The sequence below is a fragment of the Taurulus bubalis genome, assembly GCF_910589615.1.
Source record: "Taurulus bubalis genome assembly, chromosome: 6".
NCBI classification, from domain to species: domain Eukaryota; kingdom Metazoa; phylum Chordata; class Actinopteri; order Perciformes; family Cottidae; genus Taurulus; species Taurulus bubalis.
The window spans coordinates 17,505,947-17,531,111 of record NC_136594.1 but is presented as its reverse complement, the minus strand read 5'-3'; the positions used below and the strand labels follow the sequence as shown (position 1 = coordinate 17,531,111).

Below are 25,165 nucleotides of genomic sequence, written 5' to 3'. Positions count from 1 at the left end.
CAGACACTGGAGGAGCACATGGGGGCGGTCAGAGGGGGCTGCCCTTTCCACCTCCATTCACACTCTGAAAGGCTGATGTTGCGTCTTTCTCTCTCATTGTGCAGTTTCGTTCGCTTATTTTGCTGTTCGGGGAAATCGACCTGAATGAGAGTTTGCGCATTGTTGCAAGAGTTTTGGTTATCAAGGCCAATATTTCATGCAACCAAACTGCATTTTACACGCGTTTTTCTTGGGATATTTTTTCTTCAGTAGATGTCCAGCGCATGGGAAACTATCTTTGGAATTGCTACAACTCTCCTCTCTGCGCACCGCAAACTAATTGCTACAATGTTTACGTGCAAAACGGACGACCACATTTGCACATCGACAATAGACTTAGTTCAGATTTGAAAGCCTAAAGGAGGAATGGATTTACTCGTTTGCCGACTCATGCAAAAAAGCAATAATGTATAAAATCCCTTTGCAACTTTTGGAGGATGGATGTCTGAAGGATAAAAGTTGGAATAATGCACCCAACTCAAATAAACTCGTAATAGGATGGATACGTGCGTATTTGTTGATGCTCCTGGTTTGCAAACTACCCGAACCTTCTTCTTGCGCAAGTGTGGCAGGATCCAAAGCTGAACACGAAGGATTTTGTCCCAACAAGCTCAATTCCAATCTCTGGGTTGATGCGCAAAGCACCTGCGAGAGAGAATGCAACGTCGATGAGGTGGTGTTATTTATGCATTATTGGTTAACTTATAATCATCAATTAATTTGGTGTTTTGCTCGTTTAAATCTGCTTTCATAACTGCTGTTTTGTGTGTGTGTATTGTGTCTGTGCAGGACTGTGCTGACTTTGAGAAATGCTGCACCAACGTGTGTGGTCTCAACAGCTGTGTGGCTGCACGTTTCTCTGATGGCACCTATGCCCAGCCAGATGGGCAGGGTGGAGGAGAAGGAGATGATGCCCCCACCTCCACAGCTACCTGTGAGGGCTTTATCTGCACCCAGCAGGGAGCCACCTGTGACATCTGGGACGGTCAGCCCATTTGCAAGTGCCAGGACCGCTGTGAGAAAGAGCCCAACTTCACCTGTGCTTCCGATGGACTCACCTACTTCAACAACTGCTACATGGACGCAGAGGCCTGCGTTCGTGGGGAGACTTTAACTGTGGTCGCATGCCGCTTTTACCTGGCCGGGCCCCAGACCAGTGCACTGCCTCGGGACACTACGACTAACCCCACCCCCACATCCTCCCAGGAGGACCCCAGGGCCCCCACACTGTACTCCAACCCTCACCACAAGTCTGTCTATGTCGGAGGCACAGTCAGCTTCCACTGTGACGTTATTGGAGCCCCCAGACCTGATGTAACATGGGAGAAACAGAGCGAGCGGCGCGAGCGGCTGGTCATGAGGCCTGACCAGATGTATGGCAACGTGGTTATCACCAACATCGGTCAGCTCGTCATTTACAATGCCCAGGTATGGGATACAGGTATCTACACATGCATCGCACGGAATTCTGTGGGAGTTCTTCGTGCAGAGTACCCGCTGTCTGTCATCCGCCGGGCCAATGATGATTTCTCTGAAGATCCCGAGATGCCCATGGGAAGGCCATTCTCACCTGCAGACTGCCTGCATGAAGTAGACCTGAGAGTGTGCAGTGGTGAGCGTCACGTGGACTGGTATTATGACAGCAAGCTGGGCTCCTGCATCGCCTTCAGCAATGGTGGATGTGACGACAGCCGCAACAGATTTGAGACGTATGAGGAGTGCAAGGCCTCCTGTGAGAGAGAAGGGATGGGCATCTGCTCCCTGCCGGCTGTCCAGGGCCCTTGCCACTCTTGGGAGCCACGTTGGGCCTGGAATTCCCTCTTGAAACAGTGCCAGTCCTATGTCTATGGTGGCTGCCATGGGAATGCCAACAGCTTCAGCAGCAAGAAGGAGTGTGAGGCAAACTGCCCGCAGCCCAAAAGGAAACCTTGTAAGACCTGTCGGGTGAAGGGGAAAATGGTGCCCAGCTTATGCCGGAGTGACTTTGCTATTGTGGGACGGCTGACAGAGCTGGTGGAGGATCTGGATTCAGGGTTAGCCCGCTTCAGCTTGGAAGAGGTCCTGAGAGATGAAAAGATGGGATTGACTTTCTTCAATACCAAACACCTAGAGGTGACTATTGCCAAGATAGACTGGAGCTGTCCCTGTCCCAACATCACCATGGAGGAAAACCCTCTGCTGGTTATGGGTGTAGTGCAGGATGGTATTGCCATCATCCAATCAGACAGCTATGTCAGAGCCATAACTGAACGCAGACTCAAGAAGCTACGTGAGGTCCTAAATAAAAAGGCCTGTGAGATATAGTAGAAGTCCCATGACTTGGACCGGTTAGCCCACATAGGGTCTGTGGTCACCTTTAGCACTGAATGGGCATTATAATTGCAAGCTGATATTTAATAACTCTTTAAATCAAATGACACAAATGTTATATGTTCATGAAGATATGAGATACAATTTGCATGTACAATATATATTCATTATCGTTGTACTACATTCCAGGTGTGTTGTGAGTCCATTAATATCAATGCTGAAATGTTATTGTGAATAAGTTTAAATTGAGATATTCTTTCTTTTGATATGTATTCTATGTTCTGAAAAAATAAGATAATAGCCAGAATAGCAGCCACACAAAATGCCTATAGCTTGTGCCACTAAAGGAATAGACACCTAAATAACTTTGTGTTTTTCTGTTTTATTTTATTATGTTTATTTTATATTGGGCTCTTTATACTAGTCATTTAAATAGGTGTTTTATAGAGGTTTTATTTTGTGACGTTTTGTTATGTATGGTTTCAAGATCTAATGTTCACGTTGCTTCTTAAATATCTCCCTTTGCAAAGCACTTCTTCTAACTTTAGTTTGACTGACAGTCTGCAAACTGAATAAAGAAAAAGAAAGAGTAGTTAGCTGTATGAAAGCAAATATAGCACGAAGACAACATATCAGTGAGCCTTTTTACTCAAGTGTGCAATACAGAAGAATATATAATGGATTACAGGATCAAACAACTTCATCTGTGTCAATTTGTTTCAGAATACGGGAAAACAATTCATTAAAAGTTCTGGAAAATTTGGCAATGTATCTGAGCTTCAAGTGTAAATTAAGGCATTTTGACCATCCTGCTCCAATACTGGTCTGCACCCAGAGAAGGAACCACGGGATCTTCACACCAAACTCTCCTTCCTGAACAGAAGACACTTGTTGTTTGCAGGCATGTCCACCTAGAAAAGAAAACATTTGAAATAATACATTGGTAAGCCGACATCACCATGATGGCATTGATAACTTTGTTACCTTTTTACATTTTAAGGGGAGAAAAAAATTGTATTGGATGATTAAATGAAGGGTATACTTACCATTTTCTCCAGGAATAAACCATGTATTTGTGCTATAGAACTGAGGAGGGCGATATCCCTGAGCCCCCACTCTGGGTTCCTGTAGGATTCAAAAATATAAACGTATAGTATATCCCACAGTCACCTTTGCATTATGTATTGTACCGATGACATAAACACACATGATTATCTTTACAATTCTGTTCTCTCTAACACAAAACATATGTCAAAGTGAAATCCATGGCTGCCCATCTTTTTGACAAGAAAACCACTCAATTCCTTTTAATCTCTCCATAAAAGAATTCACTTCTATAAGCATCACAAAGATTCTAAAACACTTTACCGCTGCCGTAGGCTGTAGTCAAAGTCAATATTACTTTGAGGGGTGATCTGACCATTCACTGCATAGGGCTGAGGGTAACAACAAAAGATGTAATGTAGCAAATATTTACATATGTTTAGATTTGATAATAACATATCATGAATGTGATGAGTGCATGTTTATAACAACATGGTTTTTCCACTCACCCCATATGTCAATAGAAGGCCTTGCGGCTTCAGCACTTCACCAGCTCCTTTGAATAAACCCTAGAAGAAAAATAATGATCACATCACATGAGGGGTGGGGGTTGAGAGGCAGGAGAGATTACTACTCTAACCCTTTTTGCTCTTGGTCTCTTTTATAGACTGAAAGACTAGAGGCAGAAATTGTAAAAAGGCATTGCTATACAGTTATTATCTGAGTAGTTATGAGTCAAAAGGATACTGTATATATACTCTGGGGGGCATACACTGGAATATGTATTTATTTATTTTATATTTATTTTATTATTTATTTATGGAAAATAACACCAGGCCTAGTCAATAGATCGCTGAAAACAACTGGCCAGACTATATGCATTTTTTAAGAAGGAATTAAATATTTTGACTTGAAAATTACGTCAAATTGAGTAAAACACTCAACGCTCAATTCAATACATGACAAGGTTTTTCTGCTTTTTGTGTGTAACTGATAGCACTGAGAACGTGTTATGACTCGGATCATATATTGTGCTTTAGTGCTTTTAGTGGTGCATATGGTATTACAAAAACAAATGTGTAATTTATTAAATTACCACATATATAATCGGAGGCCTTTAGGTGTCCCCCAGGGAAGTTTGCTGTTAGGCCAGTATTCTAGTTTTGGGCAAGATCTTAGGTCCTGGGGTTAGATGAAACCAATCACATGTTAATACAATAATTTATCTTCCTCAGTCCTACCTCAGTGCAAGCCATTGGAGAAATGTGTATCATATTGATGTTGACTACCAGATCGAGGCTCTCTGGCTGAATGCCTCCCCAGTACTGATAGGGCAGAGAAGCATCCAGGTGGATGGCAGGCCTCACATTGTGCTGCTGGTAGTGGGCTCTGTACGCTTCGATGCTGAGAATAGGAACAAAAGACATGATTGTAAAAGCAAGCACCATCCAACAAAACGGTTATGCACCAGTAGTATGACATGAACTACCGTAATACCAGAGTTCAATGACCAGTGCTTTGATTCAAGTTTGCTACGCATAAACTAATCAACACCATAATCAACCGAGTTGATACAATGTTGATAGTGCACCACGGTGATGCAAATTGTAACTAACTGATCCACGCACACGCACGCACACACACACACACACACACACACACACACACACACACACACACACACCAAACACACACTATGTTTACCTGGCAAGAGACTGGCGGTCAAACTCTGAGGGCTGCCACACAATGTTCCGCAGGGCCTGAGCGAAGTGTGTGACATGCTGCCCGGTACCGGAGGAGATCTCCAGAGCCTGCAGGGATCTCCCGCTGTTCACGCTCTCCCGGAGCACCGCGAGGATGGGCTCCTTGTTCCTCTCCGCGGCGGCGGCGTTCAGCATCGTTCCACGCAGCGGGTACAGCTGTCGAGTTATGTGGCACAGTTTACGAAACAACTCCAGTACAGCTGGGTAGCGTCAGTCCAGATTGAATAACTCAACACCACCCACGAATGTTTTGTTTTCGGCTGAAAATGGTCCACTTCCGCATTGCCTCACGTGACTGAAATGACATCCAATGGGAACATTGGACGGGCGCACGTTCTCCTCTCGTACACTGTTTGGGTTTAATCTAACGGTACGGACCGTCCTTGCCGAGATAAATACACAGTAAACCATAAGTAGAATGTACTTGTCATTGTTTGTCTGAAATTTGCACAACAGAAGTACATATTTTATATATGGGTTCATTTATTTACAGTAAAATAGCATTCAGGTACACATCCTAATTTACAAGATTTACAGTATCACATTTAAATTTCCCCAAGGCTCACATTCAAATCTTACAGACAAGCAATCAACATGTAATAATAATACAAAACATGTCTGAGGTACAGGACATCAATACAACAGAAACAGCAGAAATGAACACAATGTTTTGGCAAACACAAATGTTATATAAAAGGATTTAAAATGTGGTAAAGTAAACAGGCTTAAATCATAACACCAATCTAATTTAAATTGGGGAAAGGAGGACATCTATATCTAAAAAAAATGTGCAAAAAAGACAATCAGCATGGAAAGATTATACTGTGAACTATTACTCAGCTATATGAATATGCTGGAAATGTTACTAAATCTGTGTGGGGAAAACAATCTGAACCAAAAGAAACTAAAAACACTTTTTAGGATCATGGTATTCTCAGGTAGTCAGTGGAATAAAATGCAATATTATATACTGTGACCTAAATAGTGCTTCTGTTGATGTGATGAAAAGTGGCCTTGCAGATACCAACTTTATTAGACAATATTCGAAGTCTGCTTTCATGCAAGTGTGAGTGGCTTGTCCTTCTCCTCCAGCCCAGGTGTATGCTCTGCATTTTGACTCTGCTCATCAACCTTGTGGAGCAGTGTTTGTGGCGTGGTAGGAGTGGACTCCTGGCTCTCAAGTAGATCATTTAGAGATGGATTCAGACAGAGGAAGGTCTGGTTGTTTTCAAGGTCATCCAGACTGGCTATGGTCGTGACCACCGAATCACTGAAAATGGTGTTCGAGAAGACAGAGTTGAAAGTGAACGAGGAGCCAAAAAGTGACTCTTGCACGGGAGATTTGGGGCCGTCTGTGGGAACAACAACTGTTGGGTCTCTGGGAGGTTTGACAGGAGGCTCAGGCTTACTGTTATTCATGTCAGGTTCAGGTTGACTTGGTGCTTCCTCCTGATTACTGCTCTTACCTGAAACCTGAACGGAGAGCGAGTTAGTCTTGACCGGCCCCCTGCAGTCACTGTTTACACTGGAGCGCCGGGACGATCCCTCTGCGGTGGAAATGACACTGCTGGCTCGGGGGAGACTTTTGGGCGACCTGGACACTTTCTGTCGGCCCTCTTTCCCCAGAGGGGTGGAGAAGCAGTTGAGGCAGCCAGACATTGAGGAAGACTTGCCCTGAACATACAGCACTGTGATAGGCGAACAAGCTATGGCCCGGGTAGTTTCAGCTTTGCTAGAGCAGGATTTTGAAGTCATCCCATTGAGCCCTGGGTTCATTTTTAATGTGCCTGCTGAATCTGACGAGCGACGTGCCACTTTCCCTCTTGACCCCCTTCGGATGCTCTTTGTGCCCCTTGTGAGCCAGAAGTCCTGAGAGAGCACAGGGTTTCTCTGTTTTGGGAGAGACTGGGCAACTGAATTCTGGCTCTTGGTGATGGGCATGGTAGAAGCTTTCTCCTTGGTCTGCTTCTGTGTGTGTTGGGGGGTGGAGGTATCGCAGGGTGGCTGGAAGGAGGAGCGGCGTGACGGGGGCTGCTGGACAGGGCTGCTGCCATTTGACCACGGCTCATTTTCCAGGCTCAGGCTGAACTCACCGCTGCTCTCACTTTGGGCTCGACTCTGGACGCCATTCAGCCCTGGTAAAAGATTATGATGCTCTTTTAAAGATTTACAATATATACACAAATGTTCACATATATCATGAAAATGTGTCAGCTGTCGCAACATATTCTCAATGACCAACAGGGGGCAGCAAAGCCAAGTCTTTTGATAACAGTTGCTGGCCTCTGTAGTCGGGATAGAGATTAATATGAAACAAGGTCATGATTGCAATTTGATGGATTTGCTCTAATTCCCGAGCTGGTAATACATCTGTATGCTTGATGAATCCTCTCAACGTGTATCCACAGGGCTTTACCATGATTTTGTAGCTCGTCGTTGTCCTCAAATCCAGATGGCGCAGCACTATCATTTGAATTCTTGTCTGTGGGGTATAAAATGAGAAATCACTGAATGGTTATAAGTGAATGACACTTTCGGCACTTTTATTTTCAACTCCTACGAAAACAAAAGAGCGCTGTCTTTGCTCTACTCTACTCTCTATATTCTAGCATCTAACTAAGGACGATGACATCAAACAAAACAGTGGCTCATGAATGCCTCTACCTGTCACCCAGAGGTCAGAAACATCTAGAACAGTGTCGGTGGTGTCAGTGGTAGTGATGGTGACGTGGCCAGATGGTAGAGTGGTAGGAAGGTTAAGGTGGAGGATGGATAAAATGGATGTGGTAAGGGATGAGGACAATGTGTTCTTCCTGTCCTCCTCAACATCAGCCTCTATCTCTTCCAGCCACACTGAGCTGTCAATCCACTGCTCCTCCTTGAACAGGGCTGAGGGGTACGCCAAGCTGCTCAGGGCTGCATTGTTGGACCAAGGAGTGGAAAGTGGATGAGGGAGAGGGATAGACAGGTGAACTGGTCATGGAGATTAGGATGTTTTGTGCAGTGCGTGGAAAACACAGGAGGGATTTGTTGATTTTCTCCATAGACCACACAACCATCTATAAATGTGGTTTATAGTTAATCCCTGCAGTACAGCTGGCTCCTGGTAGGGCAGAGCTCATGCAGCACCAGTCTCCTCCTGCAATGCAGCATTTATTTGACCTCTGATAAATTATCCCACATTGTCTTCAAATATAGCCACATTGCTAAAATGACTGCTACAAAGGCTTAACAATGTGATATCATTACTTGAAATGAGGTTGGCATGGATGGACACATTACTAACATATGACTGCTAAGTTTACAAATGCTTGGTGATATCCTTACTGAAAATGATGAATCCTACTCTGGTGTAACATTATGTAAGAGAGAAAAGAATAAAGCCTAGATACCTTAGTATTATCAAGTTAGCAGTTAAATAAAAGGCTACAATGAAGATGAGGGTAGACACCGGTGTCTTTCTTACACATGGAACGCCGGAAGAGGGACTTGACTTTGTCTCTGTCCTTCAGCCTGTTCCTCATACGGGGAAACATTTTGGTGGCTATTTAACAGCAAAGTGCAGTCACATGGGAGGTAGACAAAGGAACGCAAGCAGAGAAAGGGATGTAAGGGAGGAGAGAGGGAAGAAGGGAAGACAAAGGGAAAGACAGAAGACAGGAGTGGAGAAACACATTAAGAAACAAGAAAGACATGGAGAAGACATATTGGGGACTGTTCACACACACAAATGCTTAGCGCATGCAATACTTGCATTATTTATGTATTTATTACACAGTTTACCTATAAAATCTATTTATTTGAGTTATTGTTTTTGGTGGAGGAAGACGTTTTGTCAGATTTGGGGAAAATGTCTGTTCTACAAACACAACTTCATGTGTAGATGTAACTGCTCATGCCGCTCTGGACTTTATTCTACGTGAAGACACTCCTGAATGATCTCTGGGCCCTGCCTCTGATCTTAGTTCCTGATCATGTCTGAAGCAGTGAAGGGGGACTTTGATGAGATGGTCCTCTGTGAATTCAAGAAGGCCATACTCACTGCTGTTACGTTGGGGTGAAATGGCATCACCTGCCAAGGTGGAGGCTGAGCCTCCAGAGCCATCTGAGCTGATGAAGGAGTTGTTGTCGGGACAGGAGAGGTGCGGCTCAGCGACGCCGGAGTGTGTGGGTGTCGGTGGGCGGTCGGGCCCATGCTCACGGCTGTTGGATCTAATCAACTTTTTCAGTTTCAGAGTGATCCAGTTTCCACGTCTGTGGAAGGGCAGATTTAGAAGAAATCAATCAATCACCAATCACGCAAAGGTGAACTGAATTAGCAATTGATGTTTGCCTGATATACAGATTAAACAATGCATATTTGATGCTGTTGTTATGAATATTTGGACACCTTTTTACAGAACATTTTAGCATCTTGCAGCTCATTGTTTCGGCCCACTACTTTACTGTTTAATTCACTCTCCCTGCTCTCATAGCATTTTGGGCTGCAACTATTTTCTGTGGAAAAGCTCTGATAATCCCACACTACTGTACTACTGGGCCAAACACAAGACAGACAACGTTAGGAACTAGCTCTTCAGCAGCTAAACACTTATTTGCCTCAGGAAGTTAGTGGAGACAAAACAGAGATAAAGAAACAAAACTCAATGTATTACTGACTACACTGTGAATATTTCTTGATTGATTAAATAATGTGTATATTAACTGTAATGTATGAGAGCTGAACATGACATAACTTGAGATGTCTGTCAATTAGTCAGTACCACAGTGATCAAAATGTATAAAGTGCTAATTGTGAAAACAGCAATTTGGCATGTCAGTCATTGCACCATTAAAATGGGAAAATAAAAAAAATGATGACTATTGCAGGCAACTTACCTACGTGGAGGCGATGGCTCATAAAATTTGTACTGGTCCATTATTTTTTCCTCCAGCTTCTCCTTATGTCTCCTCAAATCATTAAGCTTGTCACTGAATAGGAAGATAGGCAGATAGAAAGCTAGTTTATAATTGTGGGCCAGCTGTTTATTACCGTGTTACTTTGGTGTACCCAATAAGGTACAATTTGGGCTTTTTATAAGTATCAAACAATTCAATATGTTACCAAATTACTGTAACATGCTGTAAATCGACACATAATCAACACAAGATACTCATGGTATCCCTATTTGCTCACATATACTGTCGCTCTTCAACATGAAACAGATCCTTGCTCTCCATAGTCTGCTCCAGCAGGGTTCGGTTCTGTAGCATCAGGGTCTCGATCTGGCTGAGCAGGTGGCGACTCTCCTCCTCCAAGTTGCCCTTCAACTGGCTCAGCAGCTAGCATCACACAGACAAGCAGCCATATGTGCATATGTAAGAATATATGTAAAACACACACTATTGTGCAATTATTAAAACAAAGAATTGTGCGACGATACATAAAGTCAGCCTATTGAGCCTATGATAAGTATTTGTGTGCTGAGGTTAAGAGGTAATTACAAGGTTTATTTATATTATTTAATAGGCAAAACTACACCAGCTCAGCCTGCTGCATGTCAATACCTCACACTGGTTGGTGAGCTTTGTTGAGGTGATGTCCAGCTGCTGAAACTCCTTTTTGAGTTTGGAGAAGTCTGCCTCCAGCCAGGTGTGCTCCAGCTTGGCCTCATTCAGCTGGCTCTTGAGCTGTTTGTGATCCGCCGTCAGCAACTCATTGTCGTTAAGAAGCTGACGGTACGTCTGGTTCAGCCTTAAAAAAAAAGATGTACAGTGATATCTAGCTCCTTGTATAAGCCAATCATTTGTCTGGGTGTGCATTAGTGTGTACATGCTCTCTTGGGTGTATTCATGTAATGTAAATGCCTCCTCACCAGTCCTTCTCATCACGGAGCCTGCAACACTCAGTAGCAGTGGTCCTGTGTTGTTCTTTCTCCAAAGACATCCTCATTTGCTCCTCCTTCAGAGCTTTATCCAGGTCTTCTAGCTTGGTCCGCTGCTGCAATAGGCTATTGTACCTGATGATACCACCAGTACGCACACATGGACATGCATGAATACACACATAGAAGAATAGGCGGGGATCTTGTATATGGCATGCTGATAGTGCCTTTTCTCTACCTGTCCTGCATCGTGCGATACTCCAACTCAAGTGTGCGATGGGCTTTTTTCAAACAGCCATGCTTGCCCATTAGGGCCTCGTCCTCCAGGGCTTGCCGTTCATGCAGAGCTGCCAGCCGCTCGTGGTCTCTGAATAGCTGCTCTTGAACACCGCGCAGCTCTTCCCGTTCCCGTATAGCATTGTCCCGTTCGCTTTCGGTCCCCGACTGCTGCTGCTGCAGCTGAGCATTCTGGGCCATGAGGGAAGCACTCTGTGAGTTCAGAGTGGATTTTTCCACCTGGAGAAGAAAGGGATGATGAGTTCATGTCACATTTCATGCTTGCATACTGTTGCAGAGGCGTGAATATACTTATGTGTGCATGTTATGTGTAGCACAGAGAATAGTGTGTGTTGTAGGGGCACCTGCAGGTTTGCATTGAGTGTCTGCAGGGCTGTATTGTTCTCCTGCAGTGAGGCAGCCTGCCTCTGCAGGGCGAGGATCTGAGCCTGCTGACTGTCAGACTGACTTTCTAGCTGCCTCAGCTGGGCCTGCATTGCCTGGCGCTCTGCCTCAAGTGTCGCATTCTAGAGAGGAGAGGAGATTATTGTAAAACATGAAAAAGGGTAGTGTCTACTTCATACCTCCAGCACATTGTTTGGTCTAATATTAGCATAGTGTGGTTAAAGAACCAATAGTACCATTTCATAAATTGTTCACTATTTAGATTATTTACTTTGAGAAAGGCCAACCACTTACATTCCTCTCCACTTCAATGAGACGGTCTTTGAGCTTCAGCAGTTCCTTGGTGGCCTCCTGGCTTTCACGCAGCCATTCGCTCATAGCCTTGCCAGTGTCCCTGGGAGGAGAGGGACTTGATGCCGCCCACTCTTCCTCTTGCCTCTGTTGCAAGGCCTCATAGCTCATCTTCACCTGTGGGATCAAAGGTCAAATTAATCTGTCGTAAAAAATACAATGCATTTTTTCAAGGGAGTTTTCTCAAATGTGACACAGACAAGCCTCCAATTGTAAGATCTTATGACATGACTAACAGTTTTGAGCTCTTGGCGCAGATGCTTGTTCAGGGTGGACGATTCCTGTAGACGGGCCTCTAAAGCTGCCATTTTATCCTCTTTAATCTGAAGGGATCTTTTCAGAGACGACTCTAATTCCGACTCCAGCATCTTAAACCTGCTGCAAAGAGGAAAAAAGAAATTTAGTACCAACTGTGGCAATATAACTCTCCTCATTTCTTACGATATTTACTTCAAAGGTAAATATTTGGAAGGGAACTCCAAGCACCTGTTGTCTGGTGTCTCCTGTTCGGCCCGCTCTGCACTCTCCTGGTTCAGGACCCTCATTTCAAACTCATGGGCCAGCGTCTCCAGTTCATTGTCTCTCTGCTGGGTCTTCAGCTTCTCGCTTACCAGCTCCTAAAGATGGACAGTATATGTGGATTTCACAAAACTTTTAAAAACTTTGTTGACACTTAACATATTTTTTGACAAAATACAATCAAATACTTATTTTGTTATAGTGATTTCTCTACTATTTAATGTTAATCTAAAACCCTGGTGACATTTTTTTTTATTGAACCAGGAGATCACTTGGTCTCGGTTATGGGTCATTTTATGTCCTGCATATTAGGACATACCTGGCTAAATTACTGTCACTAATGCTAAAGAAAACAAAAAATATACATTTTACAGTATTTTTACTCGCTTTCATAAAATGTTCAATATCATCGTTTGAAGTTAGACTTTGGTGAGTTGTGGATCCTATAAAATCAAGCAAAAAGTAAAATCCGTGAAACACATGCACACTGCTGCTGTAAAAAAAACATTTTCAGTGAAATGTCAGGGTAGGTCGTGGTAGATTATTTATTCAATCAACGTAAACTAGACAGCACAGCCTTCCTCCCCTCACCTCTCTAAGGGTGGCCAGGGTCCTCTGATCAATAGCAGCTTGCTTGGTCAGTTCTCTGTTGTCTCTCTCCAGGCCTTTGACCCTCTCAGCAGTCTCCCTTAACCCTTCCACCTCCTTGACGAGAAAACGCATCTCCCTTTCCAGGCTGGCCATACAAACATTGCTGCTGTCTAATTTGGCTTCCTGGATTTCAGCCTAAAACAGAAAAAAAGGTAGAAGCCATTTCAATGAGGAGCAACATAAGTCTTTCAAACATTTTCCTACCTTAGGTAAGAAATAAGAAACTGACACCTTTCCCTTAAAAAACAAGCCTACCGACCTGCTGGTGGAGTCGTCGATTCTCTTTCTCCAGCTGCCTCTTTTCCCTCTCCAGGCCTGTGGTTTCTTGCTCCAGGCTTTGCTTATCTGTTTCCAGTTGCTCCAGGCGCCGGGCAGAGATGCGAAGTTCCTCTAAAGTGGCCTGCAGACTCTGGTTTTCTGCCTCCAGCTCCTGAACCTCTGCCTCCAGGCGCTGAACTTTCCTGTCTGAAGAGATGGAGGTGTTGTATGCTTAACTTAATCTTTTACATTGATTTGTGTTGTTTGATCAACCGAACCTACCAGTGTTATCGAGGGATGTCTGTAGATGCTGGTTAACTGTGTCCAGGGCCCTGCACTTGGCCTCCAGTCGCTGTGTGTGCTTTTTGGCATAAGAGGAACGTGTTGGCAGACCTGTGAAGATGCTGTCATGGCAGGGACTACTGCCCTTCGAGCCAGGGGATTGATCACGTGATCCAACAAAACAATGGTGCCTATTGTGATTATTTTCTAAGACCTCCAGATCAGACATCAATTCTTTTAAATGGTCTCCTTGGTCTGCATCCTCTAGCTGTCCTTTCTCTTGAACAAGAAGGTCTGGATTATCTATGAGGAGGATCTCACTCTGGACTCGCTCCAGATCTCCGGAATGGAATAGCTGATCACAGTTTGAATGCCCATTCAGCATCTGCTGTGTTACTGCATTGTGTGGAAATACCTCAGTGCAGTATTCTATATTTGAGCAGGTGGTTTGCAACCCTGTGGGTTCATCTGCTGATGAGGTACAGTTGTTGGTGCTACAGATCACCTGGCAGATATGATCACGCTCAAAGTGGCGGCCATGTTTGGGCTGCGTGTTTTTGTTAATCGAGGAAGCTCTCAGCTCCTCTATGGTCCTTAAGAGACTTTGGTTCTCCTTTTCAAGCTTCAGCATCCGACTGCAGGTCCTCTCACTCACCTCCTCGCTCAGCGTCTGCTGGCCTTCACACAAACACATGGTGGCAATTAGGAGACGAGGACTTTAGACAGACAGAATGAGAGAGTAGTGCATTTTAGGCTTTCCTTACATAGAGTTAGACACTCTCGTAGATACCTTTATTATGTCTGTGCACAGTTTGATGAGTCTAGCTTAGCTTAGTTAGCCGACTATATACAGTATCTATAGAACCAGTGGCAGAAGGGTGTTAATACAAGTGTTAATCCGTAAATCACAATTGATGTTGTTTGGTGAAACAATGAGTTTATACTCTTGCTAATATTTGACCATACATTCAAACTGCATGCAGAAACATAACATATGCATCCATTAGTATTTCGGACTCTGAGAAAAGAAGTTCTAATAAAGTGCTGATGCATGCGTGTATCCATGGATGAACACACTTAATAATAATCACATATGCATTTCCTTACTTACCCTTCCCTACTATTCCAATCAATACCCTCCATTAATTGTACCATTATGTTATCTTACTGGATCAGCAGCTCTTACCCTGAGAGTTCTCAGTGGTCTTGGTAAGCTGCTCTAACTCCCAGCCCAGGTGCTGGGACTCCTCCATGCTCCTCCTTTGAGCCAAACACAGAGCCAGATTCTCCTCCTGCAGCTCCTCAGTGCGCCTCTGATCTGCATCCCTCTCCTGAAGTGGGGAGTCAAAGTATCAGCAGAAACATGAGAACATATTCTGTCCAGTCGTAGAACAGACTGGACAATCGTTAAATTTAAAAGAGGAGTTAGACATCTAATGTTGAGTTCTCGATAGTTTTGAATAATACTGCCACTGATCTCCTTGTGTGCAGATGTCTGACCTGCTCCATGTCGTAGACCCTGGCCTTCAGCAGCAGACTGTGCTTCTCCAGCTGGTGTATTTTATCAGAGCGTGCCCTCCAGCCTGCCAACTGATCCTCCAGCACCTCTTTAGTCTCCTGTAGAACCCTGTTATCCTCCTTTAGCTCCTGAAGTACATACACAATATTTGATCGTTCCAGGATTCAGTGATTTCCTGAGGTCCAAGCATATATAATCATATATGTATCAAAATGAACTGGTAAAGCATTTATAAGACTATATCAACCTCCACTTTGGCCTTGTAGACCTCCATCTTGTGCAGTTGTTCCCTGTAGCGTCCCACTTCACTCTCCAGCTTGTCCGCCTTTATGGCCCTCTCTCGCAGGGCGTCCAGCTCGTCCCGGTAGGAGCGGGCTGCACGGGCGTCTACAAGCAGCTGGCCATTCTTGTGAAGGTGGAGACAGAAGCATAGTTAAAAAGTTATGAAGCTGCATCAGTCTTTCTTATCTAGTTCTGTCAGTCTTCATGTGTCTCTCATCACAAGTCAATGTCAGTTTGTTACTATTATTTGTAATCAAAGCTGCATTGATCGTCTAAGAATAATCGAATAGTTCCCAATTATTTTTTAATAGTATTTTGGCTTGAAATGGTCATACCGTCAAAGTTGTATTCTATTCAGTCTCTGTTTTTTATCAGATAATGACGACATAACATCTTATGCAGGGATGTCAAGCTCAGTTTAGTGAAGGGGCCACATGCTGCCCATTTTGAGCTCAAGTGGGCCGGACCAGTAAAATCATAGCATAATAACATATACATAATGACAATATTTCTCTATGTTTAAATCATTGGTGAAGGTTTTTGGATGATAAACCCTATTTTAAGGTATTTCTACAATAAACTAGAAATATAAAGACCAACTGTTTATCTGCCTGGGCTCTCCTCTGCAGATTCCCTCGCAGTTGAGCAATATCTCTAGTAATGTCAGTGTTCCAATCGATTGCGACTGTGGCTCAAAGTTTTTTTCTTTTTTTTCTTCTGCAATTTTACAATCATCCCGCGGGCCGGACTGGACCCCTTGGGGGGGCCGAATCCGGCCCGCTGGCCGCATGTTTGACACCCCTAATCTTATATGAAATAATTGAACTAAATGATAAATGTATTGTTTTGGCCAGATTAGATTGACTGAAATATGCAATGTAAAAGGGACGTTTAAACTTTGCTGGAACTAAATAAAAATCTCTTAAACATTTTGTTTGAAAGTACACTCAAATTTGCTAACTATTCAGCGACAAAAACATTTTGAGTTGATGTTGACCAAAACTAGACTAAATCTATGAAGAATAAAGATGACTAAAATTAATAATAAGCATTTTAATCAAAAGACTAAGAATAAAATAGCTGCTAAAATCAACATGTTGGAACCATATGAACAATGCCAACTTGTGCAGCCACAAAGCTAAAACAGAGAATACAAATGAGATCTGCTGTTTAGACAAATCCATATAAGCTTTGGTTGTATCTCTGAGTTCAGAGGTTTAAATTTGCTGTCATTAAGCACCACTCTACAGCCAAGTATGGTGTGCAATAATCTGTATAATCTGCAGCGGCCAGGAGGTTACTGTGTGTCACAATCAGAAGGAGCTGCAATTTATTCTTTGTCTTTCTAACTACAAACCTCCTGCTGGATCCTCTTCAGCTCTGCCTCCATGTTCTCCAGCTCATGTCTGCAGTCCAGCATCTGCTCACTCTTCTCCTCTCTGGTGGGGTCAGATGGGCAGTGCGGAAAGATAAGCAGGCGGGCTGGTTAGAGTTTAGAATTTGCAAATGACCATATACAAATACATTTTTTGTTACGCATATTCAAAACAATAAGTAGAATTATCAATGTTGTCACAACACACATACCATGTTTCCAAAATAAAGCTTTAACATAAAGCTTCTTAAGCCCCATTTTATTTTATTTCTCACATGTTGTAGAGAAACCGATGCAGGTTCAGATGTATATTATGCACATGAAAGAACTGTCTCAGGCCATACATGATGCTTTAAGTGATATTGTGTTTGCTCAGAGGCAGCAGTGTGTCAGTCAATCTGAGCCTCTCAACAAGAGAGGACAATACAGCCGGGTAAATGGGAAGGAGAGTGATGGAGCTGAGATCTTGGTCGGATCAGGGTTAGTGTGTGTGTGTGTGTGTGTGTGTGTGTGTGTGTGTGTGTGTGTGTGTGTGTGTGTGTGTGTGTGTGTGTGTGTGTAAGCACATGCAGTATTCGCTGAAATGCTGAGCCAATGTGGGTCAGTGGTGGTGCACAGCCATGGAACCTGCCAAGGCAGTAATGTGGGCCAAACTCCCAGAGGCATCTCTTATCCCGTAGTATCTTTCTCTCTCTCTCTCATTCGCTCTCTATTGGCAGTTCCCCAGGGTACAGGCTAACTAACATCCATCCTAAAGTAAAACCCATACTATACCAAAAGACATCAGATTCAACAATCACTTTGTTTGGGAAAGGACAACTTAGACCAGTTTGTATTTTTGAGCTTATGCCATTTGCGTTGTTTTTAGGTCTTTTAAATAGGAACTGTTTTCCAATGCTCTGGCATGTAAAGGAGTGACATTTTTCTATTCTCGTGATTGTTTACATTAGACGTTTATCCCCAAGGCAGGGGGAAGCTATTTGCTTTCTTGTTTTACGATATTGTACTTGTATTTTATATGTTAGTGAATAAAGTTAACTCTTTGGTACTCACAGTTCTTGTCTAAGTCGTCTGATCTTGGCCTTAGAGTCAGCCAGATCCACTGCCAGGTGTTGTTGAGTACCTGTCCGCTGCTGCATGCTGGGAGAGTAGCTGCCAGACTGCGGGCTGGAGGGGCTATTGAGCAGGCTAAGCCCACCTTCCTTTTCCTGCATTAGCTCTGCAATAGTCTGCAGAAAGGACAGGTTACATATTAGCATTTGACTTAGTTCCCAATTTACCTCTTAAAGTCTGTGAACTCAGAGTAGTACTGAAACAGTTCCGCTATCTATGTCCACGTCTTATCATGCATAGTTTGTAGCTACTTTATAATCAGAAGAAGAAGAAAATATATACCTCTTGATGGGTGTCCCTTTGGTCCAGCACATGTCGGAGGTGCGTGGCCATGTTCCTTGCAACGACCTCCAACTCATCTGAGTGCACCTCGCTGGACTCCAACCACTGCAGATCCAGCACGTTGTCCTGACTGTAGGTCACCTGGTAAACATGGAAAGACAGGGAAGCAGGAACAAACAGAATATAATGAGAGTTAATACAAATTGGCACAAGGATTCTCCGAATGTAGGGAAAAAATGGCATAAACTATTTTGTCTTTCACTTCTGAATAAATCATTTCCACTTCCAAGAATTTGATACAAACCGTATTTGTCATAATATATTCAACTAACAATAATACATTTGCTGGCTGTGAATCCTACTGTAGTTACATTATTCTACAGTTGTATCAGACACAAGCACAACTACACACAAACAGATTTCCTGAACACAGCATTGGCATTTCAAAACTCATCTCATATAAAGTCATATACCTCCTGAATATGTGCAGCTATGGCAGCTTTCGTGTCAAAGTCAAGTGTCTGGATCCTCTCAATGTACTCCTCCTTTTTCTCACACTGAAAATAAAAATGTAAAACAGATTTAGATCTCCACATCTCATGCAGTCTGCCTGTTTCAGGATTTCTGCAAAGAAGTGATCAGATAGTCAGGGTTTACCTGAACTGCACAGCCCAACAGCAGCAGCAAAAGCTTCTTCATTTCCTCCAGACTTTGTTCTGTTAAGAAGAAGAAAAGCTTATTATCTGAAATATGACTTATCAGATTGAAGTACTGAGTGCTGCTTGCATGGATTTAAGTATAAACTGCTGGCTGGTGAATTTGGGTCACCACTTGCCAAAGCCTTACCATCACAAAGCAGTGTGGTTATCATACTCATAGAATGTAATTGAATTCAAACGATATCAGAAACTGTATCGTGAAGCCTTTTTTGTGGAAAATGCTACTTGATTTTCATTGTTCACTAATTAGAAACAAAGATTATCACATGTTTTGCATTGTTAAAAATGTCTAAATGCATTTAGACATTTTAACTTTAGTTAACTTTAGTTTAATTGGATGGAACTGATAGATTGTTTTTTCAAATACGTAAATGTTCTCTCAGAAGTTTTAGTTCAGCCAGATTAGCAATGATACTCAATCTATATTACACATATCCTTATTTTACGTGAGTGATTGGAAATCAATGCAGTGCTTATCAACAAACGGACTAATCAGGCTTCAAACCACATACGTACTGACTTAGCAGCTCCAAGATGAGAAATAAAAGAGCATACCACAGTACGGAGTCCTGCCAAGTAGCAACACACTTGGCAAAGGAATCATGATTAATTGTCTCAGATTATCCTGAAAAAAACAGAGAAACAGCGAGGGATGAGGATAGAGGAAGAAAAGGAAGATGAGCACATTTCAGGCCAAACTAAAACGAGGATTGTATACAACACTTCTTGCGGTCTAGCCAAAGTGCTTGAATGGACAGGGACGTATGTATGTACAGCACATAGCAGCTGCTTAAATACACGTATAGAAACACAGCCAACAAATGGAGGAGCGGTCTGAATGGTTAGACGACAGAGCCAGTTTCCTTGGTGCAGTGTTTGGTAGAGCCTTGCATCAGCCTACACGTGGCTTGCATGTATGCATGTGTGCTGCTGTGTGAGCAGTGTAATAGTGTTTGGCAGTAGCTCCTAATGAGGAAAAGTGACACGGTGAAGTTCAGGAAACTATTATTAAATCCCATAGGCAAGGAAAAACACAGTTGACTATAATTTAATCTTGGACGTAATGCAGTCCACCACGCACCAATAGTTACATTTCCCAGTGACTGCCTTTAAGGAAAGTTCAACTGACTGGCCATGAATCTCCCATCAGCCTCTCCTTTCCATGCTTATGTGTGATTATGGAGCATGGAACTGAGAACCAGTCTTTATAGGTATTAGACAAGTCTGATTGAGATTCAGGAGAGTGAAGAGGATAAACACTGGAATATGTTAGGAATACAGTGCCTTGCAATGGATCAAAAACAGCATCTTATTGTATATCAGTTTACTCAATACCAATGTAAAGTATACCAGTTGTATCTTTATTATGCCTTTATCAGTTTACATTATTGTTTGTCTTGAATGACACTTTTAAAGAAGCTAACCGATGTTTCAGAGTGTGTATAAAGACTCTTTAGCCACGCTAGCTGCATGGCTCTAGGACTATGATGGCACTGCATATTGGTCAGTCTGCCATTTCGGTCCAGTCTGAACTGCTTTACAGGTAGTGGATGGATTGTTACAGTTATTGTGAAACATCAGTACTATTACTATCTCTCAGTGCAGACATTCCTGGTCCCCACACGATGAAGCATACTGACTTTGAGTTTCCCCGTTGCGCACCATGAAGTTGACATTTGGGGATTCTTGACTGAAATAGTGAGCAACTATTACTAATTGTAATAACTTTGGTGATCCATTTACTTTTCATGTACCACCATCATCATGTCAAAATGTATTTTGTCCAATACTTTTGTTAATGACCAAATACCTCAGCTGTATTTTGTATTTAGGATAAATTAGCCATTTTGAGCATGCTAACACCTTCAATTAAGATTGTGAACATGGTGAACAATAAACATTATACCTGCTAAACATCAGCATGTTAGCATTGTGATTGTCAAAATATTACCATGCTGACATAAACATGTAACTGAAGGTCCCATTGTGCCAAAGTATAGCCTCACAGAGTTGTACTGCATGTCTGTAGTCTTATTTTCCAACCAGTACAGAAGTCAAGTCCTTCAACTGATTTTACAACATAAAATAACCAAAATCAGATTAGGATGTGATTTTCACATGACAGCAGATAAAAGATTCAAGAGCTGCCCTACATCTACATTTACTGCAGTGTACTTCAGAGTTATTTTAATAGGAGCAAAGGCATAAATAAAAAGCTGCAGTCAGTCTCAGGCATAAGTGAAGGCTGATGTTTTTCTTGACTTTTCTTGTGCTCTAAACAGCTCTTAGCCAAAGAAAGCTTAGCTTGAATTGTACTTAATTACTCTGACACAGACAGCAAATCCAAGATTCAACATCAGTGGTGTCTGCCAATGAATCTCGTGACTTCATGTGTCACTCTAAAGCTCTGTCTGTGGCGCTGACTGGGCTCTCTGCCGCGCTCTAACCTCGTCCTGTGCTGATTACACAGATGTGTACATGGCTGCTATTTAGGGCATGCATCTTAAGAGGGACTAGTTGATCTGCTGTGACACAAGTGCTACCAACTATCTGGTTTGCGCATGTGTGAGCCAGTGTGTGCGTGACGGACGATGCAAAATTGAGACAGAGTTGAAAGGTCCGATGTTCAGATATCGTAATCCCATGTAGAGAGAGAGGGAAAGCTTAGTGGCCTGTTTGGATACATTATATAATATATGGAGGAGAAACAATGAGAGGGAACAACCCAAACTCACCAGATAATATGTCTTGATTAGTTGGACAAGGACGTTCAGGTTCTGCATCCTCTGATTTGGATCTCTGCTCACTTTCTTTGCACCCTGAGGTGTAGCCGAGGGATTTCTGAAGTCACAACATAAAGGCATTTACTTGGCATGTCTGCTATTCACAAACAAAAAAACAGTTGTCAGTCAGTGGAATTGAGTGAGAGGAAGCTGCAAGCTGGTAAAGGTCTTGGCTCAGGGAATCGCCATGAAAACATGTATGAGGTCTCTATTCATTCCTAACTTCAGTCCCAGTGACGTCATTCCTTTCAGCCAACAAACCGCATGCTTGAGCCAAATGGGGTGGCATTAGACTTTTCACCCAAAGGAAACTCTTCAGCTGGGTTCTTGAGCTGTTGGATCGGGGCTCATGTGGGTTGAACTGTCATACATTACAACTGAAATGCTGTCATTCGTGAACCTTTGTGCAGTTTAATAGGACAGACCTCACCTTGTTGCTCAGGAAGGGAAACCTGATCTGTACAGACATTAAGAGTAGTACCGGTAGCTAGCAAAGAGATGGACTGACATTTGTATTGCACAAACATGTATTCTATGTATAGAAGTTAGAGTGGGAGAGACAGATAGAAAAACATCATGCATGAAAGAGAGACAGAGGTGCTCCCTTGCTGCCCAGAACATCACATTTTTAATTTTGCCTTTCTTCATGCTGTTTGTCCTGTTTCTGTGACTCCTCCCTTCCCGTCCCATCTGTGTCCCGGTCCCACGAAACACCAGCAACAAGGGCCTAATCCCAGAGGGTCTCCCAATCCAGGAGATTATCCCGCCTCCTACCCTCCCCTCGACGCAGCATTGTTTTGCATTTAGAGCTGGTTATTGTGGCCCTGGGGGATAAGTGGGATGAATGCATACTGTAGACTCGGGGTGGCTAGACAACATTATCCACAAGTGCATTTTTTTTTTTTTTTACTTTATCTTTGCAACTCTTCAATTTTAGTTGAAGCATCAATGTCTGAAGTGTCATCCCAACATAAAGACTAAAACCAGGGTCTCACCACCTGTCTGTTTACAGCAGTTTGTGCCACATTGTAAACTGCCAGAGGGCCATCAGCTAATGTTTGTTATGAGTGAGGTTAATTCCCTCAGAACATAAGGCACCTGAATCATAATCTCTTAAGTAGGGTCTTGATAGTATCTATGAATTTCCTCATGTCTTTGCAAATCCAATCTTATTTTAGTTTATTTTATAAGTGATGCCCCTCAGTGTCTGTAACTTTTATGCTAATTCTTACATTTTTTTGAGAAACCTAACCTGTAAGTAATAAGGAAGTTGCATTTGAAGACTGCTGCAGACTACAAAGATACCCTTTATTACTGCAGAGTGACAAAGCCAGTACTGTTGGTGGCTGCACGTTAGCAGATGCTTGATACTGTATCAGTAGTTGCTATAGATGGCATGAGGGGAGATGATTAAAAAAGACTTAATAAAGCTTAAAATGATGATTTCTAGCATTTGAACAATACAATTTATCATCATCATCATGACATCAATTGCTATTTAAGTATATGACAGTCAACAACTTCAAAAGACAGGCTACTAATCTAAATAACCATCTGGACACTGCTCAGAACCTTAATTATAAATTTTATAAATTAAATATAAGCTGCAAGAACAAAGATGTGGCATGACGTGACTTACATCTGGGACATTATATCATTCAAAAAGACTCCATCCAGTAATACAGAGAAGTCCAAGTGCATGCCCCCATCATGTGGCACGAATGTCCTCACCTAAACAAACAAAAAGAGGAGCATGCACAGGATGACAGGATGTATCACATCACAGTGTCTGACAGTAAACCAGAGCCTTCTGTAATACTTACCCAAGTGACAAGTGGGCTCAGCAGGAATTCATTCAGGCAGGGTAGAAAAACTCCACTTTCCATCGCGACCGAGGTTGTGGGTGATAAATCTCAACCGAAAAATCCCAACTGTCAATCAGGGAAAAGACCGGCAGCAGCCCAGCACATAACTAACCGCTATGCTCTTCAGAGGTGAGACGCTCTCCATCCAAACGGTCCCGTCAATCTCATTTAAACTGACATTAGTTGAGAATTTCCTCCCGACACTGCGGTTTATATTGTCGGTGTCTTTTATACACACAGCCCGCCGCTGCATTCACCGCATCCAAAATGTCGGCAAGTTGGTGTTCAAACATCCCATCCGCACTTCGTCCCGCAACACCAACACGGTAACATCCTCCTTGGTCCTCTGCTGCAAAGGCATCTGCCGTCGGACCCCCCTCCCTCCTGCTCCTCCTCCTCCCAGCTTCCCCTGCGCATCACACAGAAAGAGTTGGCTGAATAAAATTATTATCAAAAGTGAAGGGTGGCCGAGCACAAATAATGATTTGCTTCAGCACAGTAAAAATGATAAACCGTAAATTCTAAGGGTGTACTTTATCCGAGACAGTTGAATGTGATGAAGTTTCTCACCTTAATACAAAACTCCCAAACTCATCGTGCCAAGCTGAAGCTGCCAAAGTTAGCAGCCTGTGGTTGAGTAACGGCGCCATCTTGTGTTTAAAACGGAACATCTTTAAATCTCTCATATATGTACTGTATGTTTACAATACTGTAAAAAACAAACACATGAAAAGAAATAGTAATAATACACTTTAATTTCACTTTATAAAAATAATGAACATAATTTCATCAGATACCTAGTGATCTATATTATTGACAATGTTCTAATACATCACTCCTGCAATAAATCCTACCTTTATAATGTTTAGTAGGATTTAACAAAGTTTATTAATATTGCACTTATCACAGACAAAGGTCACAAAGTGCTGACAGGGGTCGAGAAAACAAAAAACAGAACATAAATCAAAACAAGATCATAACAGGGGCCAAAACATTACAACAGGTAAGAAAGCATAATACAATACACATTCAAAGATGGCACAGTAAAATACACAATAAAAACAATAAAGACAATACATATATAAACAGATAAAAAGCAGGCCTTAGAGCATGTATTTAACAAACGCCAGTGTAAACAGGAACGTTTTTAGTTGGTTCCTAAATGACATCACAGAAACAGCAAACCGTGGGTGTGCAGGCAGAGCGTTCCATAGCTTTGGATGTAGTTTGGGGTGTTATTGAACTGCATTGCATTATACAGATGATTCGTTCTATTATTTACAAATCAAAAACAGTGTCAGAGTAACACAACACAATTAAACAACACCACAAAAATATAAAATTAAGTGTTATTTAAGTGTTATTATAAAATGGCTATGCTTTTTGCAAAAACAAAGAGGCCAACATTTGTAAGCCAATTGTTCCAATTTTCAAAATACATTAAAATGCCAGATGCCAGGTGTTT

General features: G+C 42.6%; 3 protein-coding genes across 4 annotated transcripts; 1 reads left to right on the top strand and 2 right to left on the bottom strand.

Moving 5' to 3' along the window:
• Window positions 1-445: 445 nt before the first annotated feature.
• wfikkn1 (WAP, follistatin/kazal, immunoglobulin, kunitz and netrin domain containing 1) lies at window positions 446-2,343 on the top strand (the record flags this gene model as incomplete). Its single annotated transcript, XM_079219179.1, has 2 exons — window positions 446-712; window positions 829-2,343. 2 exons carry the CDS (start codon window positions 446-448, stop codon window positions 2,341-2,343), a joined length of 1,782 nt encoding a protein of 593 aa, XP_079075305.1.
• Window positions 2,344-2,979: 636 nt separating this feature from the next.
• mettl26 (methyltransferase like 26) lies at window positions 2,980-5,384 on the bottom strand. 2 transcript variants are annotated; one of them, XM_079219573.1, is made up of 6 exons: window positions 5,098-5,384; window positions 4,635-4,797; window positions 3,903-3,962; window positions 3,718-3,785; window positions 3,396-3,474; window positions 2,980-3,260 (listed from the first exon to the last, which is right to left on the bottom strand). In XM_079219573.1, exons 1-6 carry the CDS (start codon window positions 5,289-5,291, stop codon window positions 3,204-3,206), a joined length of 621 nt encoding a protein of 206 aa, XP_079075699.1. In that variant the 5' UTR covers window positions 5,292-5,384; the 3' UTR covers window positions 2,980-3,203. The 2 variants fall into 2 exon arrangements, with proteins under 2 accessions (XP_079075699.1, XP_079075698.1); XM_079219572.1 differs by lacking the exon at window positions 3,718-3,785.
• Window positions 5,385-6,212: 828 nt separating this feature from the next.
• On the bottom strand, window positions 6,213-23,721 carry LOC306737767 (girdin-like; the record flags this gene model as incomplete). The annotated part of the gene is made up of 28 exons (XM_079219554.1): window positions 6,213-7,291; window positions 7,573-7,638; window positions 8,623-8,700; window positions 9,199-9,410; window positions 10,035-10,127; window positions 10,333-10,478; window positions 10,704-10,890; window positions 11,012-11,155; window positions 11,259-11,536; window positions 11,662-11,823; window positions 11,996-12,169; window positions 12,289-12,430; window positions 12,539-12,669; window positions 13,163-13,357; window positions 13,482-13,687; window positions 13,763-14,440; window positions 14,949-15,093; window positions 15,263-15,409; window positions 15,529-15,687; window positions 16,921-17,002; window positions 17,992-18,167; window positions 18,334-18,474; window positions 18,807-18,890; window positions 18,991-19,049; window positions 19,608-19,677; window positions 21,788-21,893; window positions 23,475-23,566; window positions 23,659-23,721. 28 exons carry the CDS (start codon window positions 23,719-23,721, stop codon window positions 6,213-6,215), a joined length of 5,295 nt encoding a protein of 1,764 aa, XP_079075680.1.
• Between the last annotated feature and the right edge of the window lie 1,444 nt (window positions 23,722-25,165).

Excerpts from the sequence above, each read along its gene's own strand:
- mettl26 (XM_079219572.1), bottom strand. The coding sequence starts at position 5,291 with ATGCTGAACGCCGCCGCCGCGGAGAGGAACAAGGAGCCCATCCTCGCG. Across the intron at positions 3,963-4,634 it reads CTCCAATGGCTTGCACTGAG|GGTTTATTCAAAGGAGCTGG; the intron begins GTAGGACTGAGG and ends TTTTTCTTCTAG. Across the intron at positions 3,261-3,395 it reads GTTTATTCCTGGAGAAAATG|GTGGACATGCCTGCAAACAA; the intron begins GTAAGTATACCC and ends TTTCTTTTCTAG.